The sequence below is a fragment of the Myxine glutinosa genome, chromosome 12 (assembly GCF_964187855.1).
Source record: "Myxine glutinosa chromosome 12, kmMyxGlut1.1, whole genome shotgun sequence".
NCBI lineage: Eukaryota > Metazoa > Chordata > Myxini > Myxiniformes > Myxinidae > Myxine > Myxine glutinosa.
Window position 1 is genome coordinate 40,897,022 of NC_136272.1, and position 24,001 is coordinate 40,921,022.

A 24,001-nucleotide genomic window follows, 5' to 3' on the forward strand; every position below is an offset into this window, starting at 1 on the left:
GTGGCGATCCGCCAAACCTACGCCGTATTCGGGAGGATCCGAATGCCATGCGACGTGGCGATCCGAACCACTCGCGTGGTGCGCGGCGCCGGGATCCACGACGGCCAGGGCGCGCGGTTCCGTAATGGTCGAACCGGCGAGCGCGAGTCGCACCTGTACAGGTAGCTGGCGGAGGAAGAGAGCACGGAAGAGGAAATCCGCGTGGCCGTCGCCGAGCAGGGACAGCATGTAATCCATGCGGGCGGACAGTCGTGTGTCGCCGAGTACGGGAAGGTCCAAAAGACGTTCGGCGCGGTCGGCCTCTGTGAGGCCAAACGTGTCGAGAAGAAGCCGCTTGAGCGCCGCGTACTTGCTCTCGTCCGGCGGGTGCCGGAGGAAGGACACGACTCGGCCGGCCGTGCCGGATCCAAGGGCAGCGACCACGTAAAAGTACCTCGTGTCGTCCGCCGCGACGCCCCGGAGCTGGAATTGGGCCTCGGCCTGTAGAAACCAGGTGTCGGCCTGCGCTTCCCAGAACTCCGGTAGCTTGATCGCGACAGCGTTGGTGGCCATAGCGCGTTCGGGGAACAGCAACGGCTGAACCAGTCGGAGGTCACCAGTGTTGTGTGGTGCTGGGCACACACGTTAAATAAAGGTAGGCCACAACGCTTTGGGTTAGGTCGAGCTCTTTATTGCTTGCTCACTCGTCAGCACTGCCGTGCTCCGGGCTGCGAGCCGGCGTGTATATCCGGAGGCCACGCCTCACCTGGGGCGTGGCCGAGACCCACTGGTGCGCGGAATTACGTCACTGCGCCAGCGAGCCATCGTGTCCACCACAACGTGATATTTCAAAAACCATTGAACATTTAGCTTTCATATTGCAGACATCTATTCCGCATGACATTATGTCAACCTGATTAGATCATGGCTGCGATTCGCTGAATTATGTTGCCATGACAACCATCTCGGTAACTGGGCTTGTGCACACGATATTTCAAAACAACGTTTAAGATTTAGCTTTCATATTACACAGATATATTCCTCATACCACCCAAAAAAGCAGGGAACCTAGAGTATCAGCTTCTTGTTATACTTTCAGCCTCGACAGCCAGGAGATGCCTCATTCCTCTAGTATCCGAAATGTAGGAGTGATGTTTGATCACGACATGAGGATGTCCGATCAAGTCACAGAGTTGTGTCGCCCTCTTATTTGGAAGATCTTTAATCCTAATCGCATCAGGAAGTATATGAATAGCGATACTTGTCATAATGTTGTTCGTGCTCTCCATGCTGGATTACGGTTGTTCTTTACTTGGTGGAATCACTAGAACAGGATTTGTATCGATTGCAGAAAGTGCAGAACAAGAGTTCCTGGTCTTTCAGAAACCTCCCATGTTAAACTAATTACACTGGCTCCCATTGGCGGAGAGAATGCAATATAGAATAATTATTCAAACATTCAAGTCCTTCTCATCTTCTCATCCAGTATACATCTCATTATGCTTTCCATGTTACAGGACATCTTGTAAAGTACAGGACAGTTTTACACAGTACAGCTCAAACATTCATTCAAGCATTCATTCCTTTGCCTTGTTGTCCATAAATTCCACAAAAAAAGCAGGCTATAGGTTCCTTTCAATCAATTACCTCGAGGATTTGGAGCAAACTCACAATTTCAATGGGAAATATAATGACGTTGAATCTTACAAAAAGTAGCTGAAGATTTATTTATACCCTTCTGTGTAGCAGTTTTACACCTTCTCCCACTCTTTCTTTCTCTCCCTGTCTTATCTCAACGTCTTGTGTCCATAGGCAAAAGGCTCCATAAAAGTAGAGCTAATTATATATACATATATAGTATGTATACTACAACCCCCTACTCTATGAGTATTAAAAGTAGTGATTGCTTGATTTTAAATAAGCTCAGTGGTTTCCTTTTTTGCTCAAGTCCAATGCCTGGAATGCCTCCTCATATGAAAGATGGCACAAACTCGTTCCTTGTACGTTGTATTGAATTTCAATTTCTGTTCCAAGATGTATTTTTGGGTTTTTACAATGGAGAAGTTTTGTACGATATATGCAGAATATATAACCTTGCTATACGTATAGATAATGGTCAGAAAATGACAAAAATTACATCAATTATGTAGTTGCTGCCATTGTTGCTGTGCAGAACCTTGATAGCACAAATGTCCAAACCTCCAAAAAGTTGAGCACACAGGTCCACCCAAGTCTGGTATCTAAAGACAAGAGAAAGCAAATGTTTCAGCAAAGGTGTCTTACAAAAAAAAGGCTCACTTACTTTTCTGTTACTGAATTTTACTTGAGTGGGATGAATCACAAATAAATAAAAAGGGCCACAAACATTTTCTTCGTGAGATTCTTTCCATTTAATAATGCCAGAGATTCGTTGTTAGAGGAAATAAACAATTATTGGAAGAGCAGGTGGTGTAGTATGTGAAGTAGATATTGTAACAGTTTTGTTTTGCAAGATGCAGGAGCTGAGCTCAGTCTGGAGTGCTGATCCGACCATACATCACATCGTTCTGGTGTAGGGAAATGGGAGCATGGTGGATATCAGAAGAGAGAGTGAAAGACCCAATTCATTTGGAGACTGTGGGTATGTTATCCACAAAGTCCAGGTTACATCACTTGTGAGAGGCCCAATAGCGCAACGGCATAGTATAGAGGTCTGTATTTAGTGCGGGTGCGGAATGAAAGATATGATATAATGGTGTGTATGTAGTGATAACAGATTATAAAGAACAGTATACTACAGATACAATGTTTAAAACAAAAGAAGATGCATCCATTTTAACATGCAATCACACATCGTTTAACAAGAACTATAACAATGCAGGTACACAAAAATGCAGGCCAATCAGTTGCTTTACTATATACATCGCTGTGTCAGAGTGCTGCATATATCACTTGTGCTTTACCTGTTAAACAAATTCTGGAACTTCCACAATGAAATTTTGCAGACAACAGGAATGAAAAGTATGCAGGGTTGACATAATTTTAAGGTCATGACCTAATTATGGACATTTCAACATTTTTTACCAAAACTATAGTTTGTTCAATCGGAATGAAATTGCCCTCACTAGATAGCCTAGACTCTAGAGCAAGGCGCATTTAAACTTATGGACCAACCCCCCCCCCCCCCCCCCGAGTAAAAGGTCAAGGTCAAATGATGGTCTGAAAAAATTATTTTTCTTGCATCATTATGGTGTTCCTGCACTGAAGTTGTGCACCTGATATTTGATTAGGGTCCTTAGCCTATTATTTCGGACTCTAACCTAATTTACCAAAAACACCTTTTTAATCATAACTTGAATAATATTCCTCCGATTTTCATGATGTTGTGTTTTATGGATAGATTCTAGATGGGGATTTAAAATGTTATAAATTTTCTTAGTTTACACTCTATCCGTAAATGTTGAAGGGCAAGGTCATATGGTGGTCCGAAAAAAATATGGACATCATTGGATCGTGAGCCAAGGGTAAGTCGCAGGCAATCGTCAAGGATCAGCCTTGCACTGCTCGGGGAGGCTTACCCTTGGCAATCACAGATATCTATTTTTTTTTCACTCAACTCAACCTTTAGAATAAGCATCTCACATAAACAAACATTAAACTTTATGTGTATGTATGTATGTATGTATGTATGTATAGATATATATAGATATATGTATATATATATATATATATATATATTTATATATATATATATATATATTTTTTTTTTTTTTTTTTTTTTTTTTTTTTTCCTTTTTTTAAAAACCATTTTACCATCATTCTATAGTATACATATATATATATATACACTGTATACACACTGTATATATACACACACACACACACACCTTGTAAAACAAATTGTGACAGTACATGCACATCCTGCTGTGTCCTCATTGCAGTGAAGAGGTACTTTTCAATACACATATACAACTATTATTTAATATACCAATTTTTACACCATAACCTACACTCATGAGGTTACAATCACTCAACCTTATTGCAAAACTTAATGGAGGCTTTTGGGGGCTACTTTCTTTTCAGTATATTAAATTGAATACAATTCAACCTTCATTGCTACATTCACAATATCATTAAAAACAAGTACAAAAAGTTTTAATTAAAACAAAAGCCGCGTCGATGTTACACAATGCCTAGATGCAGCTGTGCCTATAACGTCGATGTTATAGGCACAGGACATTCCTATTGATTCGATGACTTGATGTTATTTTTGTGCAAAGTGAAAATATATCTCGGCAATTTCCCGTGTGTGGCGACGAATTTTTAATATATCTCGGCATTTTCCCATCTGTTATTTCAGGCGGTGTATGACTGACCATGCCGCGATGTAAAAAATATATATCTCGGCAATTTCCCGTGTGTGGCGACACGTGAACGAAGCTATGCTCCTCTCTCCACATTATTGTGACGACGTATAAATTAAATATTTCATCGTGACGATTGTCATCAAATGGACGAATTTTTAATATATCTCGGCATTTTCCCATCCGTTATTTCAGGCGGTGTATGACTGACCATGCCGCGATTTAAAAAAAAAAAATCTCAATGGACTTGAAGTTACAGGCCTTTGAGAATTCATTTCGTTCTATAAAGGGCAACCTTCATCGGATTTTCTTCCCGTTTTTTTTCAACCGAGTCTAAAACTATGTTAGCGACTGTGAAAAATGAAATGATATATCGAATTTGATTTGAAATAAAACTGTGTGAGAGAGGAAGACACCACGGGCCTACAAAACAGGCCTCAAAGCTATGCGAGTTAATAAAATGGTGGATATTTGTTTATATGAAGCCTCTCCCAGAATGGGTGGAGCTTTGAGGTTTTGCCTTCTCTGCAAGAACAAGAACAAGAAGAACAACAACAACAGCAGAGGGCACTCTATGACCAGCGTCTGCGATGCGGCTAAAAATTATTTATCAACAAGTGGTCTCACCTGTCAGTCATTGCCACCTGCTTTCTCACCATCTCTCCTGGCAATGCCTTCCAGTGTCCCGGTCGTGCTGTCTGCCTGTTAACACCACACCATGCTAAATTACCTTCAATGGAATAAGAAATTAAGCCAATAATGTATTACATGTAAGAGGTATTTTATCATAATACTATTTGAATATTCTGGATTTGTAAATGATCCTTTAAAAAGTCATGCCACACAGTCTTCGACTGATAAAAATAAACCTCAAAATGTAGGCATTTAATATGTTAATCGAGTCCTCATGGCATAATCACAGTATAGGCCTTTGCTACTAGTTTTTGATAGGTTGGTAGTGGGAATGTGCATTCAGTCCTCACCCAGCTATGCATTATTGTTTGTTCACATTTTGTGGCCGTTATTGATTAGCCCTTGCCTGGTGTTTCAATACACCCCAAATCACTGCCATTTGAATTGAGGAATATGTGCTTGGTTTCGTCACTCTATAAAAGCTGTTACCACATTTCAAGGCCTTAATTTACCCGTTATATGAACTACACAATGTGCCGCTGTGCATTTATCACACTGTTAATCCTTACATGTCTACCAGTCCCTGCCGCTGAAAACTCCATAGCATGCTGCCACGCCCATGCTTCATGGTAGGGATGGTATTAGATGGGTGATGACCTGTGCTCGGTTTCAGCCAGATGTAGCACTTCGTTTTGAATTCAATTTTGAATTAAAAAAAAAATTTTCAAAAGGAAAAAAGTTAAATTTTCGTCTCATCAGATCACAGAATATTTTGCCTCACGCTCTCCGAGGCTTTCACGTGCCTTTTTGCAAACTCCAGGCGTGCTGTCATGTGCCTTTTCTCAGGAGTGGCTTCCTTCTGGCCAGGCATGTTCTCCCATGTCAACCAAGGAACCATAGTTCTGTCAGAGTTGTCATTGGGTTCTTCGTCACCTCCTTGACAAACATCCTTCTTGGCCAGTTGCCCAGTTTGGTCGGAAGGCCAGCTCTAGCAAGAGTCTGGGTAGTTCCATGTTCTTTCCATTTCAAAATGATGGAGCTTACTGTGCTCTTGGGAACGTTCAACACTTTAGAAATTGTTTTATACCATTCCCCAGATCTACGCCTCCTCACAATTCTACATCGGAGTTCTATGCACAGTTGCTTGGATTTCATGGTAGAGTTTCTGCTCTGACATGCACTGTCAACTGTGGGACCTTGTATAGAAAGGTGTGTTTCTTTCTAAATCATGTCCAATTAATTGAATTGGCCACAGGTGGACTCCAATCAAGTTGTAGAGACATCTCAAGGATGATCAAAGAAAATTGGAAGCACCTAAGCTCAATTTGGAGTGTCATAGCAAAGGGGCTGTAAACTTATTGACTCAAGACATTTCAGATTTTATTTTTTAATTATTTTGTAAAAATTTCTAAAAAAAGAAATTCCCCTTTGACATTATGGGGTATTATGTGTAGATCAATGACAAAAAAAACAACTCATTTTAATCCATTTTAAATTCAGGCTGTAACACAACAAAATGTGAAAAAAGTCAGGGGGTGTGAATACTTTCTGAAGGCACTACTTCCGCCAGGTGAACAGTTTATATTTTGTATGCCACTGATAGGCCAGATCTGGATTCTGACCTTACCCAAAATCTAATGGGCTTGCTCTTGTCACTTACCAAAATCACCAAGCAAGTTTTGTCATAATCCATCTACAAGTTTTTGAAAGATCAATATATCATGCTATACTGTATATCGTTTTCGTCCCGATCTCTCAATGGTGAAGAATCACTTAAAAAATAAAAAAAACTCCCGTATCCGGATCCAGATTCGGATCTTCACCAAAACTGAATCAATTCTTCCTTGTCACACACACACAACCTGTCCACCAAGGTTCGTCTGAATCCATCCATAACTTTTTGAGATATCCTATAGACAGCCAAACAGACAGAAAAAGGGTGAAAACATAACCTCCACCCACCTTTGGTGGTGGAGTTAATTAGTTCAAAAACATTTTTGTACATATTTTTTTCTATATGTTTTTGCATCTCAATTACAAAAGATGGGAAAGTTTCATTTCATGCATATTTTAATCACTGTCATCTTACATAGTCGTGTATCAGCTGGTAGTATAGCCTTGAGGTACAGGCACACTCACCTCAGAGCTTTCTAGCCTTTTTTTTTTTTTTTTTTTTGTATACAAGATCGAGGCTCGTGAAAGAGCGAACATTAATCACACAAAAAGACAAACCGACACATAAAACATATAACATCGGGAGCGGTAGACAAGATGGGGAGAGAGGGGGAAGGACACAAACACAACATTTGAGAGCAGGGACCGAGAGACATGGAGACATCCAGAGATCTGAGAGAGGGCGAGGGCTTTGGGGGGGGGGGGGGGCATGGGAAGGGGGCGGTGGGAGAGGTATAAAACATATGGACACTGCCAGGACTTCCAGGAAAGAAGTTGGAATTTCAAACAAGGTGGATCTGGGGTGAATTAGCGGGGGTAGAAAAGATCAAGGTTTTGGATGGGGGAAGATAAGAGATGGTGGTGAACAGCTGTTTTAAAGACCTGGAGGGAGGAGTGGGATTGAAGGGAGTGAGGGAGTTTGTTCCAGAGGCGGGAGAAAAGGGGAATGAAAGAGTGAAGGTGAGCAGAGAGCCGAGATTTCGGCAGTTTAACCATCAGAGGGTTGCTGGCAGATCTTGTGCGACCTGTAGGAATATTTGGGGGACAGAGCACAGAGAGAGCTGGGGGAGCAAGGCCGGAGAGGAGTCGGTAGAAGACAGAAAGACCACCTACCTGCCTGCGGTGAGTGAGTGAAAGGCCCTCAGAGATAGCTTCATCGCGGGAGATTCCAATAATTCTGAAAGCTTTGGTTTCAACAGCGTGAAGCCGAGCTAGGTGTGAGGCAGGAGCACCGGCCCATAGGGGAGAACAGTATTCCATTGAGCTGCGGATGAAAGTCTTGTATGTGGTGAGGAGCTCAGGTGTGCCGAGGAAGGACTTCGCACGACGGAGGATGCCCAGTCGGCGACTGGCTTTGGAGGCCAGCTTGGAAATGTGGTTTTCCCAAGAAAGATCATGGCAGATAGTGAGACCCAAAAGCTTGAGCGACAGAACTTCTTGGAGAGGATTGTTGAGAAAGTAGATGGGAGGGTTGTCCAGTCGATCTTTTCGGAGAGACATAGTAAGAGTGTGAGATTTGTCAGGATTGAAAGACATGTTCCACTTGTTTGACCAGTCTGTGATTTTGTCCAAGTCTTCAGAGAGTGAGGAGGCTGCAGACTGCCGATCTGAGGGAAGAGGAATGGAGCGGCAGAGAGTGGAGTCATCAGCAAAGAGATAGAGAGGATTTTCAAGAGAGTCAGAGAGATCATTGATGAAGACCAGAAAAAGCACGGGGCCCAGAACACTGCCTTGGGGAACTCCAGCCTGAACAGGAAGAGGAGATGAGAGAAACCCATTCAGGGCCACATGTTGACGACGACTAGAGAGGAAGTCCGCCAGCCATGCGTGGAGATTTCCATGGATACCAAAGGAGGAGAGTTTGGTGAGCAGAGCGGGGTGCCAGACCGTGTCGAAGGCACGTGATATGTCGAGGGAGACAGCTCTAATTTCCTGTTTGGCATTGAGGACCTCCATCCATTGTTGAGACAGCAGAAGCAGCATGTCCAGAGTAGAGTGACCTGGTCTGAAACCAAATTGATGATCAGAGATCAAGCCATTGGAGAAGAGGAAAGATTTCATATCCGAAGCAATGATGGATTCCATGACTTTGCTGATAATTGGGAGAAGGCTGATTGGTCTGTAGTTGCTAGGATCTGTTTTTGCACCTTTTTTGTGCATAGCGGTGATGTTGGCTGATTTCCAAGCAGATGGCAGTTGACCTTGAGCAAAAGAGAGGGTGAAGAGAACAGAGAGAGGGTGAGATAGAGCGGCAGAGCAGGATTTTAGGACCCGTGGGCTGATGCCGTCGGGTCCAGTTGCAGAATCAGAGTCGAGGGTTGACAGAAACTTTTCCACCTTGTCAGGAGGAAAGGACACGGAGTCCAGGAGCAGCAGGGTACGACTGGGTATGGTGGGTACAGAGAGGGATGGGTTTGGGACACAAGATTTAGAGGCAAACACAGAGTTGAGGCATTCAGCTTTTTCACGTGCGGAGTCAGCTGTGTAGCCGTTTGAGGTAAGGGAGGGGATGGAGGGGGAACAAACACCAGAAACGGATTTGACCAGACGCCACCAGGATTTGGAAGAGGGAGACAGATAAGAGAGTTCGGTCTTGAGAACGGAGAGATATTGTTTCCTGGCTCTCCTGAGGGTGGACACACACTTGTTTCGGGCTTTGTGGAAGGAAATGAGATTTCCTTCCGTTGGATTTGCTTTCCAGGAGACGAAGGCAAGTTGTTTCTGGGCAACAGCCTCACCACAAGATTCCGTGTACCATGGACGGGAGGAAGGGTATGACAACTGAAGACGAGATGGGATAAATCTGTGCATGAGAGAGAGCAATTTACTTTGGAAGAATTCCCAGGATGAGTTGATGTCAGAGGTGGTAGAGATGGGAGACCAGTCCAGATGATTGATGGCTGCTTGAAGACTGTGCCAGTTGGCCTGAGTGAAATGCCAGACTCGTCGACACTGAGCAGGCTCCCTGAGGATGGTCAGAGAGATGTCCACTTTAACAAGGACATGATCAGATGATCCGATTGGAGCAGAAGAAGAGCAGCAGACATTTTCAGGGAAGTTAGTCATAAGTCATAACCAAGTCCAGAAGAGAGGATGTTCCGTTGACTGAGATCCGGGTCGGGAAATTGACAGATTGTGTCAGTCCCAGTGAGTCGCAGAAGTCCTTTGCTGAGGAGCCATGGCTGGTGAGAGAGGTACCCACACCCAGCCAACCTGCATGATGACAGTTGAAATCACCACATATGAGGAAGAGAGAGTTGGGATGAGTAGATAGAAGTTGGTCCATATTATCAGACAGCGAGATGTAGATGGAGTCATCACTGTTTGGTGGACGGTACAACACACATATGAACAAGAGGTGGGAGCGAAGTGGAAGCCGTAGCCAGAGGTATTCCTGGGGGTGAGGTGGAGAGAGTGCAGTGCATGGCGAGTGAGGAAGAGAGTTTTTGATAAAGATAGCAACCCCACCTCCAGGACGAGGCTCAGGTCTATCATACCGGAGGAGGGAGTAGCCCGGGAGAGATACTAAGGAATCAGAGACATCATAAAGGAGGAAAGTTTCTGTTAAGCAGATCACGTCTGGTTTGACAGAAGCAACCTGTATGGAGAGATCAGTTAAGTTTGAACGAAGGCCCCGGATGTTTGAGGTCCATACCGTTAATGAAGAGGAAGGGGGAGCATCAGATACAGAACAGGGGGGAGGAGGGGTAGGGTAAGATGTGGAAGAGGTGGAAGAGGTAAGGGAGAGCTGTTGAAGGTGTGTCAGAGACTTCAGAATAGCTCGGAGAAAGGGAAAGATGGGGCGGACAAAAGGTTTGATGGTGATTGGGTGAGGCACAATGAGGTGTTATTTGAGGAGGGGGAAGAGCGAGGCAGAAGGTTGGGGGAGATGGAGGTGAGAGTTGGAAGGGGGAAGAAGTGGGGAGGACGCTTTGAGGAGGGGGAGTGAGAGGGGGGAAATTGAGAAGCAATGAGAGGGGAGATTTGAAGGGGAGGGGTGAGGGGGGAGTTTGGGAGGGAAGGGACAAGGGGAGGGATTTGAAAGGGATGGGATATGGGGGATATTTGGAGGGGAGGGGTGAGGGAGGAGTCTAGGAGGGGAGGGGCGAGGGGGCGTCTTGGCGGGGAGGAGTGAGGGGGTAGTTTAGGAGGGAGGGGGCAAGGGGGGAGATTTGAAAGGGATGGGTGATGGGGAAGATTTGGAGGGGAGGGGTGATGGGGAAGATTTGGAGGGGAGGGGTGAGATTGGATTTTAGAAAGTGTACGATTTATGGGAAACGAACATTTATTGCAAAATGAGTTTCTTGTGACCTTCGAGTTAAAAATACGTTTAAGGACGCTGGATGGAGGATGGAGTGCAGGAGAGTTTAGGGAATGTAGAAAAAAGGCACTATAGGAGATGGATATTTTTTTTGGGATGAATTGATTTGGTGAGCAAGTCGAAAGCAGCCTTTTAAAGAAGAAGAAGAAAAAGGTGTTATAAAATATGACGGAATACATCACTTGAGGGGAAAGTGTAAACATTGAAGGTTAATAACAGTGAAAACTATCTGGGGAAATGGGGGAGAACACGTGGTCGAAGAACGAACGAACGAATAAGAATGAATAAACGAATGAGAACAGAGAAGGAAATGTTTTTTGTTTTTTGTTTTTGAGTTGAGATTTACACAAGGAAGTAGGCTATGGGTGAAAAGACTGGGAATACAGAGAACGAAAGTTATTGGATCACAAACGACGGACCACTGAGAGAAAAACAAAGCCTCAAGGTTGTACAGTGTACACTGTACAAGGCCTCAAGACACGACACGAATTAACACGATTTTCAATACAGGTATGAAAGATTTGCACCGAAAAATCTTCGTCGAGACACAATATACATACAACACCATAAATAAATACAGTTTTAACGAAAATACAAATGGGAACAATCACTTCACTTCGATTTCAAATCGTTCGCGACGCGGCAAAGGCCTTGCTCGCGACACGGCAAACAGACGATCAATTTATGAAAGATAAACACCGAGAAACAACCAAAGTTGCACACAATAACTTCACACCCCGAAAGATAAATACAGTTTCGACAAAATACAATTGTGAACAGACTTAACTTCGAAAAACGTGGAGACCGTGTGGAGCTTCGAAAATCCCTCCCACCGTCTCCGAGATCTCGCGAGATCTCGCCTGGGTTTGAATCTGAGCAGAGTTTTAACCTGTCACCCTAATGTTTTACATGTATTGTGATTCAGCAAAGTGTGTGCTGTCCCTTGGATGGACGTTACGCTGGGTGCCCCATCTACGAGCAATGGTTAATGGATCTTAGATATCCCACAGTGGCCTTCACAAAGTAGGCGAGTTATCGCTGGCACCTTTGCCAAATTCCAAATTCCTCTTCACTCAGTCAAGTATCCTACTTTTGTCCACCAAGTTTCTTCTTGTTTTTAACGTTCACTACTGCCTTTCTCAAATAAAACAATGTTATGTGATAAAGTTACTCGAAACTTGGTTGCCTAATTAGTCTATGGTACTCAACAGGTAAGTGTGGAGCTATCTATTTATTACGTGTGCACCCGGGTCATTGTTTGGGGGTGGGGGAGGAGTGACTGAAGGAGAGAGGGGGTGGTGGATGGATTAAGTACACATGAATCACAATCATGAATTTATATAGCTGAGTCCTGGTGCAAGGAATAGGCAGTAGAAATAATTTGGTAAAAGGAACAGCAATTAAAGTAACCGGTCGTATTATAACAACCAAATAGTGCTTTTTTGTACAATTCAATCAAGTTAAATGTGTGTGAAGACAATTAACAATCCCACATCAGCACAAAACTAAATAATTATACTCCTTTGAGCAAGGAGACATGACCAACTGACTGCGACCTTAGGTAGCCAGTACAAAATTCTATAGTTTTGTGTGGCCCAAAAAATGCTCTTCATAGCATATATGGGTTTAATTGCTTTCCTCCAATTCTAATCCAGATAAAGCATGGCAAGCTACAAACACACTGGTTATTGATCGAAAGCAAACACTTTTTTCCATCTGGATAGCCCAATCCATCATTTGTAATATCATTGACCCAAACACCCCCATACCCCACCCCCAAAAAGGTGGAATATGTTGATACAGTCAAAATATACTATTGAACCTGAAAATAACTTACACAAATGCCTTGTAAGAAGAGCCAACCTTGGACATAAGTAAGCTGTACTTGGCATCAAGACAGGGCTCTGCAGTACCATGCCCGCCAGCCAACATCAGTGCGCCAGTTAACTCCCCAAGCTGCTGAAGATTATTTGCTCGCACCTAGTAAGAAAAAGCAAGTGTATGAATTAAAGAAAGAAAGTGCAAGAGAGAAGAGCAATTTCACGATGAACAGAATGCAGGTATTGAGAGGTAATGGAGCAAAATACAAGCAAGTACAAACTAATTCCAAGATGGCATTCATTGACAAGCATTGTGTGAATTTTAATGATGATTCATGCATCCTTACAGAAAAAGAGTTGAATGCTATCAATCCCATTGAAAGCCATACCTTAGCCATCATAGGCCTCGTATAGCCCAGACTACAACTAGCCTCACCTTTCCAAGGCCTCCGTGCGTATGTCCGGGTTTAAGTATCGTTGGGAAGGAAGAGTTCTTGCCCTGCAGCAATAAATGCAAATCCCCAATGATGTAACTTTATATATTAACCCAGAATGTTTAAGCAAAAATCCTTAAATAGTAGAATTGCAAAGTCTATTGGCTACACTTTTTTGGATGCAAAGACAATAGTTGTATGATTTTCTCATTCCAGCACCAACTATCCTTCTCTCACTCCCTTTTTATGGGAAACCTCTCACTCCCAAAGAAGCAGGAAATTAAAACTGCCACCGACTTTATTTTCCATCTTGCTACATCATCATACTAAAATATGCAATTTGAGGTCTGTCTGTCTGTCTGACTGAAAGTTTGTTTTTTTTGACCGTGATACATTCGGTCGTTCCATATCCAATCTCAACCAAACCCAACAGCAGGATTAAGCATCACACTCCCCCTCCCCCCACACCATCGGACACACTTGACAGAAGGATATTTTATTCTTGGGTAAAATGCCAGGGGCATAGAAAGGGCCCCTTTATATAGGGTATGTGCCATGTGGCAAGGTATAGAAAAGAAGGGACATTCCATAGCTTGTAGAAAATGCCAAACAATGCAAAATAATGGGCATTCAAAAATCTCATGTGCATGCTGGACTACCCTTGTGTTCTGAGGAGGAACTAAGTAATGCTCTAGAAAAGTTCATATGAAAGTGTGCCAATTTGATTCATACACCTGCATGAAGAAGTAAATGCATTTTATTTGCCAGATGTAGGGCACCCCTTTATACATGCAAGCACGACATATAAAAAAATATACGAACATGCAAACAATAGTTTGCCACATGGCACGTATGGTGCCTGGGATACAAGCGTTTACACACACACACACACACACACACACACACACACACACACACACACACACACACACACACACACACACACACACACACACACACACACACACACACACACACACACACAATGGGTGGGAGGCCGGAAATCTGAAAAAAAAAAGTTTTGACAAATGTTATGAAAACTCCCATCCACTTTAGGGCAAAAAACTCCCATCCACTCGCAGGGACCCCTAAAAAAAAAAAATAAAAAAAAAAATAAAAGACCCCTAAAGCTGCACAGATAATTTGGTGGGGCTGGCCCCAAAACTGTGGGAGTAGTACTGTGCAAAATCAATGCACCTTTAATGATGATGAGGAAGATGATAACAATGACGATGGTTTACCGAACCAGCGAATGTTTTCACATGCGGTAAATGGCGAAACTGCCATTGCCAAACCCGTGAATATGTTTACATGCGGAGAGAGAGACAGAGAGAGCGAGAGAGAGAGAGAGAAAGAGAGAAAGAGAGAAAGAGAGAAAGAGAGAGAGAGAGGGAGAGAGAGAGAGAGAGAGAGAGAGAGCAGTTTTGTATGGATGGAAACTCAAATTCATAAATGTATTGAGAAATTTATAAAACCTCCCACCCACCTTTGGACACGGCCCCATAAGGACCCCAAAAGGTTCTACAGAAAGTTTGACATGGCTAGCTACAAAACAAAGGGAGTAGTTCGGGGATGGACAGACAGACAGACAGACAGTCCTGCTTTATTATAAAGGACTAGCGAGGTACCCATGCTATGCACAGGTGGGAGGCCAAAATCTCATTTAAAATGTTTTGAGAGATTCTATGAAAGCTCCCACCCACTTTAGGGCTCTCAAATGTTGTGTTTGTGTGCTTCACCTTCTCTCCCCATCTTGTTTTCCGCTCCCGCTTTTTGTGTGTTTTGTTTGTCTGGTTGATTTGTTTGTGAAGTAAATGTTAGCTCTTTCACGAGCCTCGATTCAGTATACAAAAAAAAAAAAAAAAAAAAAAAATTCAGGGACCCTAAAAGCTACACATAAAATTTGGTGGGGCTGGCACAAAAACTGTGCAAGTAGTAATGTGTAAAATCAGTGTATGATTATGAAGCTGATAATGACGATGGTGATTGTGTTTGGCTGGGGAGGATGGGGGGTTTGCTCTTATGTGCCACGATGAAGGAAAGGGTTAATACAGAAAAATATCCGTGAATGTGTTTACATGCAGAGAAAGATTGGCGTCGTACAGGTGGAAACGCAAAATCTCAATGGTATTGAGATATTACTGAACTAGCGAATGTTGCCATATGCGGTAAATGGCGAAAGTGCGGATGCCAAACCCATGAATGTGTTTACATGCGGGGAGAATGCAGTTTCATACAGGTGTAAACAAAATCATTGTAATGAGATATTTATAAAACCTTCCACCCACTTTATGACACCCACTGGGACCCCAAAAGTTTCCACAGAAGGTTTGGCGGGGCTAGCCGCAAAACTGAGCAAACACAATCAGATTTTTCATTCTATACACAGTGATGCAATTGATGGATTCTTCAGAAGGTCATATAGTATATCACCCCCACCAGCCCTCAGGGCAATTGCCCAGTCTGCCCCATACACAAGACCGCCCCTGTTTATCATGTTCTGCCGGAGCTCTGAAATTTCTACTGAACTAACAACAGAAGTGGTCGAAGAAGAAAGCTCAAACTCTGCAAATGTTAGATTAAGTACTTTAGGGTATGTTCTCTGCATGATAGATGAATGATCCAGTAAAGATCTTGCAAATTACCTACAGTAGCTGAAAGTACGGAGTGTTAATGTTTCTTCAAGAAAAGCAATACTGTATATATGTATTAGCACAAAGTGGTCTCAATAGATGTGTAGCCACCTGAAAATCTTTTGCTGACTTTGCCTCTCATGAACAACCATAAAGATGACATCATTTTTTACCATGATAATGTGAAGCCACACAGGATATGCAACATGCAAATCTCCAGGCTCGGCTGAACGGATTTAGCACCTCCGACCATCAAGTCCAGGTCTGGACACATCCGATTTCGACTAGACAGACAGGACAATTTATGCAACACATCCTGTTGGTCAGGGTTCATGCAGCAATAGCCACTGTGGCTCCTGGAACCATACCAGTGAACAGGTTTATTTGGTAGAGAAATTATTTCAGTACTGATCCATATTTAAGAGTCGTTTGGTACCACAACATTTATATATTCTGTATATTTTAAATATATAGTATTATTTTTTAATTCCAATCTATATTTAAAAAGGCCAAGTCAGATGAAACACGACAAAGTAAATTACATACCATTTCATTTGGCCGCACGTGAAAGATTTGAGGAACAAATGGGAAGGTCTCTTCACCAAGTGAACGGCGTAGCCCAGACAGCTGGGCAAGCTGGGGTGGAAAAGGAAAAAAGAAAATTGACATTCTGGTATATTTTGATACAATTTATGAGTATACTCAGGTGCATGAAAGGTTATAAATGCCGGAGTGAACACCAAAACAATTATTAAGTGATTAAACAAAAATGAAAGTGAGTAACTATAACATGTGTAGCAATTTAATGACCTGTTTCAGCAAATTTTACCTTGTTGGCAGTGCCAATCAAATCAACAACTGAAAAGCTCATAAATATCGTACTCTGCAATACTGTTACGGATTTGTCACTTCCGTTGTTGGGGTTTTCCTCCACTTGAAATATTTCTGATTCTATGTACTATTATTGTCTTCCAAAGGTTTATTGTTTATGAACTGTTTTCAAAAGGTAAAAAGAATGCATGTTTTAAATTAAACCGGAACCGGACGACGACGACGAGGAAGAAGAGGAAGAGAAGGCGGGGGCGTGGCGAGTGGAGTCGGACAAGAAGCGGGTAGCTTCCAGCTCCGTAGCGAGCGTTGTCGAACGAAAGTCGCGAGTGAACTTTGAGTTTCCTTGAAAGGAGTTCCTGCGATAGGTGTTATCGCTGGGATTGAAAAACCTGCGTGGTCAGGTTTGGGCGTTGCGATTCTGAAGAATCCTCGCCGGGTCGTGTCGACTCAAGTAAGAGCCGTCGGCCATTTTGACACTCGCGCTTTGCTCATCAAAAGGTCTTGGCTACGCGTCAGTTTTTCACCATCCTGTCGTCTGTCGGGGATGTATGTGCGCCACGCTGAGTTTGAAGTTTAAGTGGCGGTTCGCCGACTGAACCGGGGCCGTTCACATCTGGAGGGCCTTTGGGATTTCCCATTCCGCCGCGAGTTTGCCTTTTGTTTTGGACCACGTGACTTTTTGCGTCGCTTCGACCGCCTATGCCTGAGAGCTGCTTCGGCGGTGCGACTGCCCTTGCCATCCGCACGGGAGTCAACTTCGTCTTGAGGACGGGAATATAGAGACATTGGGGAAGGTTTTTCCACTCACTGGGAACACCGTGAGTTATCCTATGCTAGTTGATGGTACCATCATAAGATGTATTGAGTGTACTTTGGATTGCTATTTGTTGTACCGTTATTCTTGTGTGATTTTTAATACAATATTTGTTTGTTGATAAATCATTGGTGTGGTTTCACTATTGATTTCTGACAAAGAATAACATTTTTCTGCCGTGGCTCCTCTCGGGGCTCGGAGGTACATCATGACCAGGGGGTCGGGGAGGAACACGTAACAAATACATCACAGTCACGGTCAAACTCCTCTTTATTGGCTTTAGCAACACAGATATTGTTATGTTTATGGGTGGGGTGGGGGGTTAGAGATTACCTCAGAAGCGATAGAACTGTACAGAGTAGCATGGTCCGGGTGCGAGTGGGAAGCCATCTCGATTTAAGAAGTAGGGACATGTCATCTTAAAGATTGTCTGTTTGAATGTGCACCATACGGAGGGTGGTGCTTTGTAATAAATAGCTGGAGATCAAGTTAATTAAAGGTGAGTACAAACCTCCCTGTAAACATCTGCCAGGTACACCGGGTCACAGCTCTGTAGAGCAGAAAAGAACGAGGCTGATAGCAATGGGACTTTGCCAGACAATTAGAGAGGGGGGTGGAGCTATGATCACCTGGAGGGGTCCATGTGCTCAAATAAGCAGGAACAGTTCCGAGAGGATTGCGAGAGTCCTGAGGAGAAGAGGGAGGAGCTTGGGACAAGCGAGTGTTCATGGAGTGCTGAGGAGAAGGGGGAGGAGCCTGGATCAGGCAGGTTCAGTGTGCTGAGGAGCTCGCTATTCGTGAGGAGAACTGAGCGAGGTCTGAGGAAATTGGAGTGTGTTAAGAAGGTGGAGAGCTATAAGGAGGTCGTCCTACCTGCCTGCCTTGGCCCTAAGCCTGTGTTCGTCTGCCTGCTGCCTGTTTGTCGTCTTGCTCGTCTCATCACCTCTTCGTCATCCTGCTGTCTCATCACCTGCTCCGCACGCACATCCTCCCCTCCCCCGCTACCGCCAGAGAGAAGTCACCCAGTTTTGTCCCTCTTCCCCATCTGTTTGTGACTGGAGTGGGCACCTTTGTTTTTAATCGGATTTACTTTACCATTGTTTACTTCATTGTACATAGTTAATAATTAAATCATTTTCTCCTGCTTGTGTTATTCGGGAATAAATCTGTTTGGTTTTATAAGTTTTAAGGATCTCATGATTCACCTCAGTCCCGTGCGTGCGAGCATAATATTGCCATTAAATTGAACAGAGCCGCAGAGGGAGTTAAAGTCTGTTTGGCCAACCCGTTCAGAGGCAGTATTAACTGGCCTATGAACATGACAATATTATAATAGGCTAATTTTCTTCTTCCTCAAAAAAAGCATCATGTTAAATGGTCTACGTTTACTCTAGTCCTTGAACTTTCACTTATGTCCAACAATAAAAACCCTTCCAACATCCATCTTTCCCTCTTTTGCTTTGTCCAATAGTAGAGTGGCTTAGCATCATTTATTTATGGTCATCATAACTTGGTGTATAGTTAGCCTGGTGTTGCCTGGTGTTCGCTTAGCGGCTAGGGTGCCAGCTTAGGATACCAAGGATCCTGGGTTCGAATCCCGGTTCGATCGCTGAATTAACGCCAGGGGGGTTGACTCAGTCTGTCATCCTTCCGAGGGTCGGCTAATTAAGTACCAGTTCACTGGTAATTCCCTGCTTGTCGTAAAAGGCGACAAACAGGGTTGGCGGCAGGAAGGGCATCCGGCCGTAAAACATTGCTTCAAAAAGGGGACTTTTTGTTCATGGCCCAGGCAAGCCTCTTTTTCTTATTTTGCCATCTTAGCAATGGCTTTCTCACTGCCACTCGACCTGTCAAACCTGCAGCTCGAAGTCTTCTCTTCACAGTTGAAACTGAGACTTGCTTACTTCGACCAGTGTTAAGCTGTCCTTGAAGCTGTTGTCCTGTGAGCCGCCTATCACGCAAGCTGTTGACTCTCAGAAACTTGTCTTCTGATTCTGTTGTGGCTTTGGGTCTGCCAGACCTCTTCCTGTCAGTTTCCTCCAGTTTCCAATATACTACTTCCTGCAGTGCAATATTGTCCAAATAATGCTTCAGAGGGTGTAATAACAGTCTGTTCCAATACTGCTTTTATACAGACAGGGGGTTTGTAATCAAGTAATCAGCAGAGGTTGGGACACCTGTAGGAATTGTTTGCATCAACTTTCAAGGCTTAATTTACTTACATTGCTGCAGAACAGCTGCAAGTTGTTAACCCATTACCTGTTCCCTGAAGAAGGCCTTTTTTTACAATATAACTGCAACTTACATTATTTTCCCGTTTTTGCTAACCTAAATTTTTTTTTAACCTCGAGCAGTTTACTGCTTACCTTTGTACCATTTCAGGTTATTCACTTGACATTAAACTGCATAAGTTTCAATAAAAACTGCAAAAATTGAGGTGTTCTAAAACTTTTGACCGGTAGTGTATGTTATATTGTTCAAAAGTTTGTGTTGATTAATCCTCGTTTTACAGCATGTTTTTTTTATGTTTAAACATTGATTTTGTTGAAAGTACCAACAAATCTATAGGTTTAATTTTATTGACCGTTTACATTTTTATTCCCGTGGGTGGGTGGGAACCCGGCATAGTTACGAACTGGAACCCCAGTGGATTGCTTTGCCCAGGGCCGACAATGCTCTTAAGACGGCCCTGGTTGGGACCCCATCATCTGCTAGCTGAACGGGCAACCATTGCAAAAAAACATTTAATGGACATGCACAAAATGAGACGAAAATAATCCGAGCACTAAACCTAAACTTGCCATTGCGGATCATAAGATCGTCATAGTAACGGATAATGTAACCACATTATCATGCTGCCTGCATCATTTTCATGATAATGTAACCATGCTGCCTGCCGGGTTTTGCCGGCAGGACCGGAGCCTGGACCCCATCGCCTGGACCATCTACCTGGACCTTCCACCCTACCAGCTACAATCCCCGTGTGAGTGTGTATGTTTGTCTGGGGTCGTAGAATAAGACTGCAATAAGACTGCCCTGTGTCCTGCTTCTTCTTCTTCTTCCTGTCATTCTTTCCTTTCCTCTTCTTTTTGGTTTGTAAATAAATTACCTTGTTCTTTCTTGGTTTTCCTTAATCCGATCGCATCCGTCCTTTCTATCAATTGAGTACCTGTGGCACGATTAGGAACCGCTAGAATAGGGTTAGTCATTGTTAACGGCCTGAGTCGCGGCTCGCTTCGCTCGGCGTGTCCACTAACGCCGCGGCTCGGGCGGGGCTCATTTCCTCGTTTCCTGGAAGGCGCTGGTAATTAGGTAATAGGAACAATTCGGCCTACCACCCTATTCAGCGCTGACCGGAAGTGACGTCATAGCTCCACGACTCGGGACGGCCAGCTTAAAGGACAAGGGGATTAATCCCCCCTTGATAAGGGGAGTGCCGACCCCCGAGATCCGTAACAATTGGTGTCAGGAGTGGGATTTGAAGCCTGAACCAAATTTTTCATCTGAACAAATTTTCATTTTCTGAATTCAAATTCATTCATTTTAACGAGGAAAAAGGGAGGGTGCAGTGTTGCGGTTTTAGAACCCACACATTTGTAAATAAATAATCACTTGTAAATATGACATTAAAGGTTAAAGGTTGCACCCCTAGTTAGTCCACAAGCAACACGTAGGCCACCATAGGAACTCAGTTATTTCATTATTATGTGTTTTAGTTAAGGCCGTGTTTCCAATAGTTGAATCTGCGTTGTATCAATTAAATAAGAGTAGGTCCCCAATCCATTCCGTCCATTTTGCGACCTCCCTCTCCAAGCACCGCCATTACGCGCCTTGCCAGCAGCGTTCGCTCAGGCGCCGCCATTGACCATGCGGTCGGCTCGAGGAAAATGTGGCGGAACGCCAAGAACAAGGTGTGGCCTGTCAACTAGCCGTCAAAGGCGTGGCCGGTAAGCCCCCACCAGCCAACCAGGGCTGAGGGAAGATCACCGACGGGCATGGCCTTTGTGGAGCGCGGAGTGATCTTGGCTCGCGTTATAAAAGCGCGAGCGCAAAGCCCTTTTATGGACTTCTTTCGGGGACTTCTTGCGCAAAGGACTTGCAAGGACTTCTGGTTTTGGTGGACTTGAGAGAGCGCGGAGTGCATTGCGAAAGCCTAATACGGAGCGAACATGGGCGTAAGGACTCACTCGCTGGCGTTATAAGCGAACCTTGGAGAGGGTGCGTTTGGCAGAGCCATACATTTATGACATACAGAGCATCCCAGTCCCCCCGCTATATGTAAGGTACGCTCGCGTCCAGCGATACGCAGAGCTGCCTGCCGGGTTTCGCCCGCGGGACCGGAGCCTGGACCATCCACCTGGACCTTCCACTCTACCAGCTACAATCTCCGTGTGAGTGCGTATGTTTGTCTGGGGTCGTAAGTTAAGACTGTAGTTAAGCATGCCCTGTGTCCTGCTTCTTCTTCTTCTCCCTGTACATTCTTTCCTTTCCTCTTTTTGGTTTGTAAATAAATTACCTTGTTCTTTCTTGGTTTTCCCTAATCCGATCGCATCCGTCCTTTCTTTCAATTGAGTACCTGTGGCCCAATTAGGAACCGCTCAGAATCGGGTTAGTCATTGTTAACGGCCTGAGTCGCGGCTCGCTTCGCTCAGCGTGTCCACTAACGCCGCGGCTCGGGCGGGGCTCATTTCCTCGCTTCCCGGAAGGCGCTGGTAATTAGGTAATAGGAACAATTCAGCCTACCACCATATTCAGCGCTGACCGGAAGTGACGTCATAGCTCCAGGACTCGGGACGGCCAGCTTAAAGGACAAGGGGATTAATCCCCCCTTGATAAGGGGAGAGCCGACCCCCGAGATCCGTAACAATTGGTGTCAGGAGTGGGATTTGGAACCTGGGACTAAATTTAGTAGACCAAATTTTGGACACCAATTGTGCTATTGGACGTAACAATTGGTGTCTGGGAGTGGGATTGGACCCGAACCAAATTTTATATATCATCTGAACAAATTTGGTCAAAATTACGAGCAGTCAAAATTTTAATAGAAAACCAAATTGAATCGTGCCATGGATAATCAAGGCGAAGGCGCTGGTAATTAGGTAATAGGAACAATTCGGCCTACCACACTATTCAGCGCTGACCGGAAGTGACGTCATAGCTCCAGGACTCAGGACGGCCAGCTTAAAGGACAAGGGGATTGATTAACCCCCCTCTCCCCCTTGATAAGGGGAGAGCTGACCCCCGAGATCCGTAACAATTGGTGTCAGGAGTGGGATGTGTCTCGACGTGGGTGAGACATTGTTTGTTATTCCATCTCTTCCTCCTTAGGAGGGATTGATAACGAATTTGGATTAGGGGAGATATGGGGGACAAGACGGGTAGAGACGAATTTGTAATTTGTAAATTGTGTAAATACGGGTAAGGGCAAGGGTAGGGTAGGTGACATGGGGGGTGACGTACGTTAGGGACGAGCTTTCTCAGCTCGCTCTCCCACGCCCTTCATGGTGCATTGCCTGGTTATGATGTGTACCCTTGCGCCCCTGCCCGCTGATCTGCTTGTCCTTCCTTCCCCACTCATGGACCATTGTTCTTTTGTGCCTGAGGGAAGTGTGCAGGTGCTGCGAGTTGTGCGCCCGCACCTTCGCTGCCTCCTGCCTGCACTGATGCACCATATGGACCACACGTTCTGTGGCCTGGCACCACATATGGACCACACGTTCTGTGGCCTAGCACCACTTATGGACCACACGTTCTGTGGCCTGGCATCGCTGCTGGGACCGCCCATTATTGCCAGCGGTATCTGCCTTGCGGACCACTGGTTTAAGTGGCACCTATGCCCAGCAGTGGACCACCTGAGTTGGCCCTGCTGGCCATATAAATAATAAAAAGCGGACGCGGTGTGTGCCCTTTTTCATTAAATAAACAACATCAAGCAAGAAGACAGCCAGATACATCGGCCCAGCAGAGCAGAGAAGAAGAAATTACCTTGTTCTTGGTTTGTAAATAAATTGCCTTGTTCTTTCTTGGTTTTCCCTAATCCGATCGCATCCGTCCTTTCTTTCAATTGAGTACCTGTGGCCCAATTACGAACCGCTCAGAATCGGGTTAGTCATTGTTAACGGCCTGAGTCGCGGCTCGCTTCGCTCGGCGTGTCCACTAACACCGCGGCTCGGGCGGGGCTCATTTCCTCGCTTTCCGGAAGGCGCTGGTAATTAGGTAATATGAACAATTCGGCCTACCACCCTATTCAGCGCTGACCGGAAGTGATGTCATAGCTCCAGGACTCAGGACGGCCAGCTTAAAAGACAAGGGGATTAATCCCCCCTTGATAAGGGGAGCGCTGACCCCCTAGATCCGTAACATTATATATATATATATATATAAGGGTGGTCTACCAGTATGTAATATTTATGTAATATGTAATATTTAATATTAAATATGTTAAATATGTAATATTAAATATGTAATATTTAATACTATTAAAAATCCATGCTCCACAAGGCTGCCCTTGTTTTCCTA

General features: G+C 44.3%; 1 protein-coding gene across 1 annotated transcript in view; it reads right to left on the reverse strand.

The window, feature by feature from the left end:
• Window positions 1-24,001, reverse strand: part of LOC137437247 (uncharacterized) — a 119,566-nt gene that overhangs the window by 53,043 nt on the left and 42,522 nt on the right. Inside the window, exons 5-9 of the mRNA XM_068131611.2 lie at window positions 16,384-16,473; window positions 13,207-13,269; window positions 12,788-12,930; window positions 4,950-5,024; window positions 2,117-2,219 (exon numbers count right to left, since the gene is read on the reverse strand). Coding sequence (XP_067987712.2) covers window positions 2,117-2,219; window positions 4,950-5,024; window positions 12,788-12,930; window positions 13,207-13,269; window positions 16,384-16,473 — 474 coding nt within the window. The remainder of the gene's footprint in view (window positions 1-2,116; window positions 2,220-4,949; window positions 5,025-12,787; window positions 12,931-13,206; window positions 13,270-16,383; window positions 16,474-24,001) is intronic.